The following is a 13,503-nucleotide window of genomic DNA, read 5'->3' as shown; positions in this document are numbered from 1 at the left end:
GAAGGCATGATGTTTGTCGCATCTATTGGTACATCTCCCAGTTCAAAGCTTTCCTGCATGCCAGTGTCCCGACAACCAGGGTAATCCTTTCCTAAGGAGGATGTGGCTTCCTGTCGATTGAACACAGAAGATACTTATTCGCTTTCAATTAACACCGCTCAGAATCCAACATTGTCATGTACACCGGATACCATGCCTGAACCGGTCACTTAGGGACCACTACAATACCTCTTGAACCTTCCGCCCTCACCTTTTCCAGAACTCGAAGTATAATCGAGACGGAGGAATTGCGTAAAAATGAAACGGTCTCTAGTCAATCGAAACCGCGTCGATAGCTACCTTCTCTGGGTCTCTTACCCATGAGCTGTAACGCGAAGATTTCGCATTTGTTCGAGATGCAAATAATTCCGTATCTGGTTTTCCAAACTTCTGTACTAATATTTGAAACGCTGCATTTAATAACGTAAACTCCGCTTTCGGCTCAAGACCTCTCGACTCAAAATCTGCCTCGACATTCTTTTCGGATTGCATATACGATGCGAAAATTCAAGAATCTATTCTTTTTTGTCAACTTGCTCAATTTCTTAAACCGAATGCCGCTCCTTTTGTTTATATAAGTGATCGCAGTCGTATTATCAATACGTAACAAGATATCGCTACTTCTGAATCTTCTCGCGAAATACTTAAGACCAAAAACCTACTAACAAGATAATTGATATAGCATTCCAATATCCGTGAGCCCGTTAACTTTGGCAAGAAACTACTCTAGCCTGAGAGTAACGCATCCAAGATTATTTCTAGAGCAGGTTTAACTTTTAATAGAATATTTTGCAACATCAATATGCGATTTATATACTGTATAACATGAATTTAAGGTTTCTATAAACCTAGTAAAATCTCGAATAGACTATCGTAAAATCGAGCTAAACTTATAAAGCTGTTCGAGTTTTTTCGATGTCCCTATATCGGGACATAATAAAAAATTGAAACATTTAAACGAAAGATTGTATCATGAATTTTTCAGAATTGTTAATGCAAGGCATAAACTCAATTGACCTTTACTTAGTCATATTATAACTAAAACTAAGGACACTATGGCTGGATTCGGGGAGCGCGCTATTAGCGCTATTTGCTTGTTCTATCCTTGTTTTACACCTGATGAGCGATAAAGACAGAATGATGCAATAGCGCTAATAGCGCGCTCCTCGAATGCAGCCTATATTCGATCTCCGACTCTATATATATATTTTATCCTTTCCTCTATTTATTATAAATCCAAGTGACTACATGTCAAAAGACTACATGTTATCCGTACATTTCTCAAACACCCGCATGTGTCTTGCTTAGAAGAAGCAATTCATCCAAATAATTAACGGATAATTAGTCCAATTCCCTTAAGTAATAATTTACTGGCTTCATAATTTTTGTTAAAGTGTACGGAGCTGTATTTAACTCAAAGGGTAAACATTAAACTCGTAGAAGACATCTTCGAATAAGAATTTTGAGTATTTTCTATCTGAACTAGCCATGCAAATTGAATAATACGCGTCATTTTAATCGATGTCATGAAATAGCCTTTAGCCATTATTTATTTGAGTGTTTTCAATATTGATAAACTTATTAAGCGCTTTTAGATTAAGGTGGATTTAAGATTAGCCTATAAGATCTATTCTGTTTAGGCACAAGAGCAAAAAAGAAAAAATTTCTTGAAATAATTTAATTCGGAACTGGCTGGCTCGGACACAATTTTTCCTGCTCAGACCATTGTGGTTTCTTCGGACGTATGAGTTGTCTCACCTTTGATGAGAACAGTATCTCGAATCTAGTTCAAGATGGTTGAATCTGAAATCACCCACGACGATTGACATTTCAACTATGCCAGTCCACCTTACTTATTTCTAATTCTTCTTCGCAGGCGCTTGTCCCGACTTTTGATAAGTACTGCGACCTTAAGAGGATGAGTTTTGTCGCTGGTTGTACGTCTACTTGTGTCTGCTCGCCTTTGATTGACCGCAAGACTTCTGTCGATTTCAGCGAGATGGCCCTCGCGAGTTTTTTGGATTTCTGATTGACTTTTACGCCACTCTTTAAATCCTTTTCGAAGAACTTTTTATTCCTGAAATTTATCGCAACAAATTAATAAATTATGTTAAAACTTTTTCTACATATTTTATGTAACAATAGGCTTCAAAATAAGACTCCTGCGAATCATTGTCTGATCACATAAGTCAACTAATAATTTCGCTAAGGTCTTCCACAAGACCCAGTTTATTCTCTGGGTCTCCTTTCAGCATAGAACTCAAAACCTTGCAACTCCAGCAATGGCAGCAGTCATTTATGCTGGTTTCTCAACGATACGTTTGTCTCTCTTAACATTAGTGTTGTCTAGAGCAGACTTTATCTCCAAATTAATTTTTTGGATCTATTACCGTATAATTTTCTGGGGGGGGGGCTCTTTTAAGAGAAATTTTTTGCTTCTCAGTTGGAAGGCCCTTTCTAATGTCTTCTCAACTGACTGCAAGATCCTTGTGCACCGCCGGTGCTAGGATTCTATCCGGCATTATGCGATCTCTACCGAGAGCCTATTCTCCTTCTACAGCTGCTTAATCACCTGTTACCCCGGATGATTGTTCGGATGGCGCTTTTTCGAAAACCTTTAGAAACAGTTTCGCTGCTTACCTCCGACTCAAACGAACTCAGGTTCCGTCCTGTGAGACTTGAAATAGAAACGAGTGACTCCTCGTATCCGACTTTCACCGTCGTAGTCATTTAACGAGTCATCGTCATACGGGTGATCATCCGGATAATAATCCCGGTTATAACTTTGCCTATCGTTATCATAATGTCGCCTGTAAAAATAGTCGTGACCGCTTTTATCCTTCCGAGATGTTATCTTGCACAACGTTCCTTGTTACCTCCTGTTACAATAAAGAAACAAAAAACAGATTGTCTTAGAAATTGACAGTCTTAAATGGTTCTTACTCGGAATATAGCTTTTCTTTAATATATCGGTTGAACCGATATATTACGGATTATATCCGGGTCACAGAATGTTATGTGTAAGGTTATGTATGCAATTGAAATTTTTCAATTACATTTCCAAAGTGAATTGGTTGGACCAAGACACCTGGCCTTGCATATGCGAGTTATACGTGCACAATTGAAGTTTTTTAATTTGCACTTTTAAGGTAAATTGGTTGGACCCAAGACATCTGATTCTCACATATGCGCTTACCTTTTTGATGTCACTACAGCTTTAGGACCGACTTGATGGTCAAACTATCGTAGGACATAACGTGGCGAGATTATGCAGAATTGAAGCCCTTCAATTTGCATTCTCAAGGTGAATTGGTTGGACCAAGACACCTGAATCTCGGCTATGCGCATACCTTTCTGACGTCACTACAGCCCTGAGACAGGCTTGATGGTTAAATCATCGTAGGATATAACGTGGAGAGGTTATGTGCGACTTTGACATTTCTCAAATTTGCACTCTCAAGACGACTTGGTTGCAACTAAGACGCCTGAACCTCGCCCATGCGCCTTACTGCCATTGTCGATGTATGGGTTTTCGACCAGTTAACCTCTTCGCTTACTGTATCTCGGTCGGCTGCTCTCTTCCTTGCGTCTCAACGCCTTTTCTAATGGTCTAATCCTTTTTCGTTAATCTTTGTTGTCCTCTGAATCCGAGGACAATTCTCTTACTTTCCTTTTTTCCATTTCTTCGGAATCTCGTTAACACACGTGTGGCTTAATCGGCACAAAATAGAAGAATGAGGGTGCTGTCCCATGGACATCGGAATTATCGGAAAACGGAATCGGAAAGGTGAGATGGTGGGGAACTAACCAATCAGAATGATTCCGTTGCGTGTTTTCACATCTGGGTTCCCCATGGCGATCATTTTTTGGAACGGAATTCATGCATGTGCGTAATAATTCAAATATCTGGCGGTCACTGACGGTTAAAGAGTGTTGTGATAAGTTACTGTTATACTGTTTTTAACAAATATTGAATACTACTAATACTACTAATAACCATATTGTATATGTATGTTAGGCTAGAAATGTATGCTAGACCATCAATATATAAACATTATAACCTAATATAACAGAACTTAGCATACGTATCTCATAATTACAATACTTACAGCAGATGACATTATATTCCCCTTTTTCAATCAAAACAGATATATGTATAAATACAACAGCAACTTATCACAACACTCTTTAACCGCCAGTGACTGCCAGATATTTGAATTATTACGCACATGCATGAATTCCGTTCCGAAAAATGATCGCCATGGGGAACCCCGATGTAAAAACACACAACGGAATCATTCTGATTGGTTAGCTCCCCACCATCTCACCTTTTCGATTCCGTTTTCCGATAATTCCGATGTCCATGGGACAGCACCCTGAGCAATGGAAGGAAACGGAAGCGGAAGCGAACCAAAGCGAAAAGTTTTAAACTTTAAAACTGTGGCGACATCAGTGCATAGTAGCGGTACTACATGTGATCTCGAGGAAGAGGCGCGCAATACAATCATATATTTTCATATATAGCCATATAATATTGTTCAAGATTATATTTCCATTTCTTAATATGACCATATATAATTATATATCTACTAATGTAAACAAATAAGAGGTATTTTTTCCTGGGTATATAATCATATATGCTCATATATGGCTACATATAATTATATACTCTCATATATGGTGTTCGCGATCGAACCTAAAACCGTCGGTCAATTAATACCGCGAATTAAAGTAATCATTAAGTTAAATTATCTCTGTCAAATTTTGCCTTCCTGGTTTACCAGTATTCTGAATTCAATGTTAAGAATAGATCCGCTCGCGGAAATATCGGTATATTTCCTGGTAAACTAGAAAGGCAGAAAAACAAAGCTCAGTTTTTGTCTATCCCGACTCGCTTCTTTGTCTCGGAGACTCGGTGCGCGAGGCATACACCCGGGACAAAGCGAGCGAACGGTGTTTCAAAACAGCTGATCAGCTGCCGGTTTCGAGATCTGTGACATTCGTTAAATACGAATTTGTCGGAGTGTCGATAGCTGATTGGCTCGGCTGAATTTTCGGCTTGTTACCGGGAGTCCAGAGGGTTCGCGAAAATTCGACAGTCGTGGGAATAAAACCCCGGACCTCCGCGCGCGAGCCCGCATTCGACCTAAGTATTTCGGCGAACGTACATCCAAGAAATAAAGTCACTTGTATTTCCGTGGCTCGCGGTTGTCGTGTACTTGCTTTCGTCGGTCGTAAACTATCTGTCCGTGGCTCGCAGTATAGAGACTGTATAAATACTGTAATTATTGTATATAATATAGACGTTTAAATACAGACTTAAATTTATCGACGATAATCCCGTCTAATCTCTCTTCTCGCCTTTACTCCGAGATCTCTATCGCGCTCGCGCACATATGGCCATATAATATTGTTTAAGATTATATTTTCCATTTCTTATATGATCATATATAATCATATATCTACTAATATAAACTAATACGAACTAAATCCTTTCTAAAAAAAGGCATGTTAAGTCGATACTCGCATATCTCGAAGTTTTTTGTTGCCGCTTTTCCGCGATGCCAATTGGTTCTCTCGCTGCGCTTACTTCATTTGCAGCTGTCATCGTATATTTTGACAGTTGTGTGTATCAAGAAGTTAATAGTGTAATAGTAATTGCATAATGTTAAAGCTAAATAGCGCGCGCGAAGCGTGCGTCTGTGATGTCTAGTATAAACAAATAAGAGGTTTATTTTCCTGGGCATTCAAGCTTTCTATTCGAGTTTTCCATCCAAGTTCAGTGTGTCCACGATCCAAGTTTCAGTAAATTTTCCTTGGTCCGAGAACTTGAATCAAGTTCTAGCATCGTGGACACAAGCCTTAATTTTTCGAGCCGACTCGATCACTCGAACGATCGATTCCTCGCTGTTCTCGATCCATTCTCTTCGCTGTCACCTCCACTCCATCGCATCGTCTTGCAACACGGGCCGGTAAACTTCCTTCTCTTTTTACTCTCCTTCGCGCCCATTCTTCTCCTGATCGCCTTCCTCATCTCTCTCCTCGCTCTTCTTCTATCTTCTTCTCGCGTCACTGCCACCTTCCACTCACTCTCCTTCTTCCTAATCTCACTTTTCATGTTCCTCTTCTCCTGCACTTTCTGGCTCTTCCACGCCATCCTCAGCCTCACTTCCAATCTCCCATCCTCCACGCGTCCTCCCCCATTTACTCTTTCTACTCCGCACCTCTATCACCTCTCTTTCAACTCTCTCTATGCCTCCTTTTGCATTTCCTCAACTTGTTTTCTTGTTCCCTCACCAAGGGCTACGGCAAACTCATTATCTGGGAATATATGTATAATAGATTAAAAACGTATACAAATATATAAGATATTCAATTATGATCAATGGAGTTAAATATCTTCTTGTAAACTAAAGAAGTTGTCACAATACCAACAGTGTTATTGCATTCAAAAAAATGTATATATTATTCATTGTCAGTTACTCTTATACATAGTTTTATTGATTAATATAAGATATAAGTAAGTTATTTGTATCTTTATTTTCAAAATGTCAGCTTATTCAAATAATAATATTGTAGCATTTTGCAAAGATGAAAATTTAATATTTTATTAATTTATACAGGGTGTTTTTTAAGTAAGCGCGAAACATTGAAGGGAATATTCCGTGGCTTATTTTAGGAAGAAAAGGTTGTATAAACATGTCCTAAACTGCTTCAAAATACACGATGTCAAAGACGTAAGCCCCTAATGGATTAAAAACAGTTTGAAGCAGTTTAACCCTTATGGAAAGAAACTACAGCCAGTAAATATTACACTTGTGTAGTTACTACAGGACCCCCTGTAGTTATCACAGAAAGGAACACAATAATCTGTAGTTATTACACGCTGTAATTCCTTTAGTGCGTGAAATTCCTGTAATATGGAATACACGTCTAATCATGAAGTGTGAAATCCACTACACGTGTAATCTACTATATGTGTAATATACTACACGTGTGGTAAGTGATTTGTGTAGTAGACTACACGTGTAATCCATTATATGTGTAATATACTACACGTATGGTAAGTGACTTGTGTAGTAGACTACACATGTAATCTACAAAATGTGTAATACACTACTACACGCGTGTATTAAACGTAATGCTAACAGTAATCCATGAAATTTGAAATAGCGAGTCTCATCATATATGGAGGGGTAAAAACAACAGTGGTGTAAATCAAATTTTTAAAAATATTTTCTCGTGTGCATAGATGCAATTTATATATTGTACAGATTGCATCGATGCACACGAGAAAAATTTTTAAAAATTTGAGTTACACCACTGTGGTTTTTACCCCTCCATATATAGTATACTTTTACTTTAATGCAGCTGTATATAAATTATTTCTATAAATATTGTTTGAAATTTATTAGATTTAATGTATCACTTTTTAACCACATTTTATTATTTTTTAATTTTATATTTTATAAGTAAATAAATATAAAAAAATATAAAGTATCAGTGTGTATACAGGGTATTCGCCATTTTGACATCATATAAACATATATTTTTCTTATATATATTATAATTATACACTATAGATTATTTTCCTATAATTCCACAGTGATATTACAGGCTATTATTATCCTGTAATATCGGCAAGATATTCACAAAAAAAAAATATTCTACTGATAAGTGGGGAAATTTGTTTCTTAAGATGATTTTTGAAAAATTATATATTTGCGCTGGTTATGACATATGTAGACTATATATAACACTTACATCAAATTAAGAAGTAGTCTACCACGTAAGGCAGTTGGCTCACGATCCAGAGGTCCCGAGTTCGAATCCCACCAAGGTAAGTGTGTTTTTCAAATACAAGAAAATATTTATAATCATAGACTGGATCTTAAGAAACAAATTTAGTTATAAAATAGTAATAAAATTTCGAAAAAAATAATTTTTTTTTATGCCGGGTGAATATCGGGAATCAGTGTCCTCTAGTATTAAGAGGACTGCAATCTTAAGTCTAGTGTCTCATGGGGTTAGAGGATATTCCTCTAAATTTTAAAATATCTTCTTGAGGCCGTATTTCAAAGGAAAATCCTCTAAAATCAAGCAGGAGCCACTAAATGACAGAATACAGGCTATTTTCCTGTAATATTTTCCTGTAATCCGAGCGTATAGTACGAAAATATTACAGTATATTACAATACTTCAGTCTGTAATTTCGTGTAATACTTTTATGTAGTTCCTGTAATATAATTTTCTGTAATCCGCTGTAGTTTCTTTCCGTAAGGGAAGGCATATGTTTATAGAATCTTTTCTTCCTAAAATAAACCACAAAATATGCCCTTCAATTTTTTGTACTTACTTAGGAAACACCCTGTATCTGATACGTGACATTTCTTTATAATGTCAATAAATGATAGTGTGCGCGAGCGCGGAAGGAATTTCGGCGAAAAGGCGAGAAGAGAATTTAAACAGAATTGCAGTCAATAAATTTAAGTTTGTATTTAGAATGTCTTTGGAAGCTTTTGCGACGACGACGACGATGTCCTCACAGTCTCGCCGGCCGTGGAGGAGCGCGCCGTCGCTTTCTTCACTACAGATCGTCTTATGTGATTCGCGATATTGCTCTCCGAAACCCCGATGGTAGCTCGACTGAGTATTTTAGAGATGTTATGTTGGGCGCCAGGTGCGATTCCACGCACCACGATTCACGAGATCGCAGTATTTCTCAGGCGTGGGCTTCGTTGGTCAACCGCGGGTGGAATAGGAGAGGGAGCGTAGCGCAATCATTACACTCAAATAACATAAAACATAGAATTATATTTCGGTTAAGGCAGATAACATGTGGACGATAACGTGTTCCACGGCGAACAAGCAGAATCCGGGTACGCGCCACGTGTCACCCCACGAGCGCGATACTCATTCCGTCGCTGAACTGCACGGCAATCCCGATTGAATTCGCACAAGAGTATTCCCCGACATAAGTTGCAGCGAATTCTACCCGGACGGTCAAACGCGAAACACTCAAAACGTCTACGTCTAACAATTGAACAATTAACGCAATTTCCCTACGGTCTACCGCGACGACGCTGGGGATCTTCTCTCCCCTCGAAACGCACGAATGGCCTCACCCGTAAGCTCGACACAACCGAGGGCCATTAATCCCGATGAAACGCACGTATAGCTAATTACAAATGGCATCAACTTAACCGGCAACGATAACTACGAGGCTCTCTCACGCGCGAGAGCCACTTCTCAAAACTACGGCACGGTTAAGCCAACGGCGATCATGAAATTCCACGCGACGAAATCACCCGCAACGAAATTACGCGAACGAAATTACTCACAACGAAATCATACGCAACAAAAGTACACGAAACGATCTCACACGCAACGAAATTACGAGCACGCTGACTGTCGGCGGCCGTACGTTCTCATCCCCGAGACGGGCACTCGCGATCACTTCGTCGCACGGGCCCTCCCGCGGTATGGCACTCGATATTCTTTAACGGCTGATTTCATACATTACCGCGGCACAACGCGACTCTCGGGAGGGCCTAGGTATTCTCGCGATCTTACTTCGAGGAAGGCTGAGCAGTGGCCTTACAATTCCTTCGATTCCGGCAGCTCGTCGCTCGGCTCACAGGGCTAGATGTTGCTGGGATGGCGGCTCGCACGACAGTGGCGTTTCCTTGGTCCGGCGGGACCACGCAGGGCCCGCGCGCGCCCGCGCGCGCCGGTTTCCCTAGCCTGATCGGTGCTGCGCCCTGGCCTGCCAGCGATCCCTCTAGGCGATCGCCGCGCTCTATAGCGCCCCTCGTCACTGCTCCCATCCGCCGGCGGTAGTTTTGAAGTCCGCCTACGTGAGACCGGCTGTCCAGGCCGCGACTCATCGTCCGGTTCCTCGACGGCCAGGCTGGCCGGGCCATGGCTCGTCGACCGGGGGCGGTATACCAGTGGTGGTCCCTTCCTCAACGGGGACCTTCGTCGGGGCGTCCCCCTCTCCGCGTCCTCCGTATTCGGGCTGCAGTGCTCTCGTGCCACCTGTGACGCCTTGACAGGTCAGCTGATTTTCCGGCTGTGGGCCCCAACGTGACCCGCCCGCCGACCGTACGCCCTCGGAAGCTCCTGGTTGCCCAGCCGTAAGTCCCTCGACGCGGCATAAGCCGTTACAATCGTCGTGACCCTGGCCATCTGCTCCGCACTCCCTCGACCTGTAACGCTCGCAAAAGATCTTAATCCTAACCTAAATGTTCGCCCTCCGCCCGCCTCGGGCGGAGGCACCATCCCTGACGCCTCCCTCGGCCGAGCTCCCATCTGGGGTACGGGACGCGACATTTGTCACGTCACACTTTATACAAATTATTTACAAGTTATTGATTTATATCGAGTCCGCGAGCCACGGGGCAAACCACTCGAGTCCGCGAACAATAGAGCCGCACGAGTTACGAGATTTGAAATTAGCGTAGATTAAACGTGAGCAGCGAAAGTCTTTCTATTTCGTACGCGCTCAAAAGGAATTCTAACACTTTCTTAGCTACGAGACTTGGAAGCGAGTGCGGAGCAGCGCGCGGAGGACCGGAGCTTTATGATCTCGAACTTCGAACCCCCGTTTGTGCTCCGAAAATTGCGCGGGGCCAATCGACTATCGACATTCCGAGACGTAAACGATTTGGCAAAGAACTGCTCAGCCGTTCTCGGGGTAGGCAATCGATCAGCTGTTTTCGAGTAACTCTCTCTGTATACTCTTGGTCCCTCTTTGTCCCGGGTGTTTACCTCTTGCTCAGAGGCCCCGAGACAAAGGGAGAGAATCGGCACGAGCAGAAAAAGCGCGACACAGTTTTTCTGCCTCTTGAAACTGTCGGAAACATGCCGAATATTCTCGGAGACGCGAATATATAATGTAAGATTCGAGAAAATCCGAGCGAGGTTTCGAGAGAAATTCTTCTATAATTTTCTAGCTGGATTAAGTCGTTTGATATCGAACAAATAGTAACACTTTTTTTTTGTTACGATGTGGAAATCCTCATGGATACCCCCGCCCCCGGGGTGGGGCGGGCGGTTATGCCGGACTCCACTTATTTAATGTGACCTACCGGCTAAAACCACACCGAGACGTTCCTACGCTGCGCTTAAGGGGAGACCCCGGGAATCACAACGTATACCATCCATGGGTCTCCCCGCGCCCGGCCTTATAGGCCCAAACCTAACTAATTGGTGGCGAGTGGGGGACGCAAACCCCACTCCTCACCCCCTCCCCCGAGGGTTGCTTTCGCAGCAAGCGAAAACTTGCCCCGACCGCTCGCCTGCCCCCTCAAGCGAGTGGGGGGGGGGGAAGAGCAGGAGTGATCACCGTAATCGGTGGGCTCCCCTCCCCTTCCTCGCACCTTCCCGTGGAAGACAGGCGGAACTGAGGGCCAGAGCAAAAACCCCAACCCCCCACTCCCGCCCCCATAACGGCCCGGGGGGAGCACTTGTAACAAGGGCCCCGTAAGGACCCCGCCCGAGCCCCCCCAGATAGTAACACTACTATCTGATTTTTATTATTAAAAACTGTTATTTATTACTGGATATTACTAAAAACTTTCATTATTACTACATTAATTATTATTACTAGATAAATTATTCATATGCACGCAAAGACGTTTTCACAACACCTCCACGGAAAGTTCGACTTTTTATGCTTGTAGAGAGGGGCGAAAGTGACCAATTTCACGCCAGGACGGCATTAGCGGGACGAAAGTGATCACTTTCCGCCCTAGGGAGGAAAGTGGTTACTTTTGTCCCGCTATCCCGTCCTGGCGTGAAATGGCCACTTTCGCCTCTCTCTAGGCATGGAGGTCGAACTTTCCGTAAAGATATTGTGAAAAATATCGTGTGCACCTCGGGGCGAAAGCTTTTTCAGACTCGTGTGATTTGCCGCCCTCGCCTTCGGCTTGGGCGACAAACTTCACCCTCGTCTGAAAAACGCTACTTTCGCCCCTTGGTGCACAATATACTATTGTCATTTTTATGACAAAGTTACATTTAAGAATTCTAAAATTAAACTGTGGTAACCATTTTTTGATTTTTTTGCTTTCACAGGGTGATTTGACTGAGGAAGCAGATAGCAACCTTTACATAAATCCTCTAGAGGTAACAGAGAAATGCGGAACTAGTCAAATAAAAAAATCAATTTCTGGTGAAGTCGGTCGAAGCATTATCACTAATACGTCCCCTAGCACTGAATCTTTGAAAGAGGCCAGTAAAGCTAATCTAAATGATATGATACCCAAGCATAGGAAAATTAGGATCCAACAAGTAAGTTCTTTAAAAATTAGTATTTTACATGTGCTTGTCTTAAAATATCCATTTTTTTACTGTACGCAAATGGGCGTATCCCGTCCGAACACGTAACGATTGGACACCGCTCGATTAAATACATAATATTGGACACGTAAAGATTGGACACCGCACAATTGGACACAGAAAACATCGCGGTAATAAAAAAACTGCTGCAAAAAAGTAGACGTATCACCTACAGGCAAATCGAACTTATTCAGATTGGTGTACCTACAGTTTATTGCATTCTGCTCAAATATTTGCAAGTAAAGAAAGTCTGCTCCTTATGGGTACCCCTCTCGCTTATAGAGGAGCAAAAAGTACAAAGGGTATTGTACAAAAAATAATAAAACGCTTCCAATCTGGATAATCTCGGGATATAAAGAGCATTCAAATATGTCATTAAAGTCGTGAAAATGTCAACAAATTAATAAACAGCGATACGCGAGTCAAGCGCGGTACGTGGTGCGCAAGTAAAGAAATTAATAGTTACAGAAGCAACGAATTACAATGTATATAATATACATATATATTCTAACTTAATAAACTGCGCGCCGATTATTTATCGGACTTGAAACACAGTTATCATTGGAACATTAATACCCCAGCAAACGAAAAAAGATTGAAAAGAATTAAAACGGGATTGCCAGGAATTCAATTAAGGACTTTCCGAATTCCATTCTGTCCAAAAAAGGGATTGAAATAGTTTCAATATCATGGAATTCTTTATTTTGGAAAGAATTTGTCTTTTTTGAATCCCATCCAATTCCGACACAAAAATATTATACCACTGAATGCCAGGTTAGGGATTAGAAAATTTCGTGATGAATTCCATTAAATACCATTGATTCCGTTAACGAAATGAATACCATTGAATGCCAAACTAGGAATTAAAAATTTCCGTATTGAATTCCATTGAATTCCGTCTATTCTGATAATAAAATGAATACCATTGAATGCCAGGATAGGGATTGAAAAGTGTCCGTGTTGAACTCTGTGGCGGTACGCGCCACCAATAGTACACGCCCGCGCAGTATCTGCATTACCGGCAGTTTGCGTCGACGCCGCTAGGCGTCGCATCGCCGGGGCATCTTCTCGAGTTCAAAGTTTCGTCTCGACCGCTATGTAAAGGGACCCCCTACGGTGCCT

General features: G+C 41.7%; 1 protein-coding gene across 6 annotated transcripts in view; it reads left to right on the top strand.

Annotated features, from left to right (window-relative positions):
• The window catches only part of Shab (Shaker cognate b), a 651,715-nt gene that overhangs the window by 437,437 nt on the left and 200,775 nt on the right, over positions 1-13,503 (top strand). For all 6 annotated transcript variants that reach the window (XM_071789559.1, XM_071789558.1, XM_071789555.1 and 3 more), the window contains one exon: positions 12,118-12,333. In XM_071789559.1, coding sequence (XP_071645660.1) covers positions 12,118-12,333 — 216 coding nt within the window. The remainder of the gene's footprint in view (positions 1-12,117; positions 12,334-13,503) is intronic.

This window comes from Temnothorax longispinosus, chromosome 9 (assembly GCF_030848805.1).
Source record: "Temnothorax longispinosus isolate EJ_2023e chromosome 9, Tlon_JGU_v1, whole genome shotgun sequence".
NCBI lineage: Eukaryota > Metazoa > Arthropoda > Insecta > Hymenoptera > Formicidae > Temnothorax > Temnothorax longispinosus.
The sequence above is the reverse complement of the archived record's forward strand: the minus strand, read 5'-3'. Positions and strand labels throughout refer to the sequence as shown.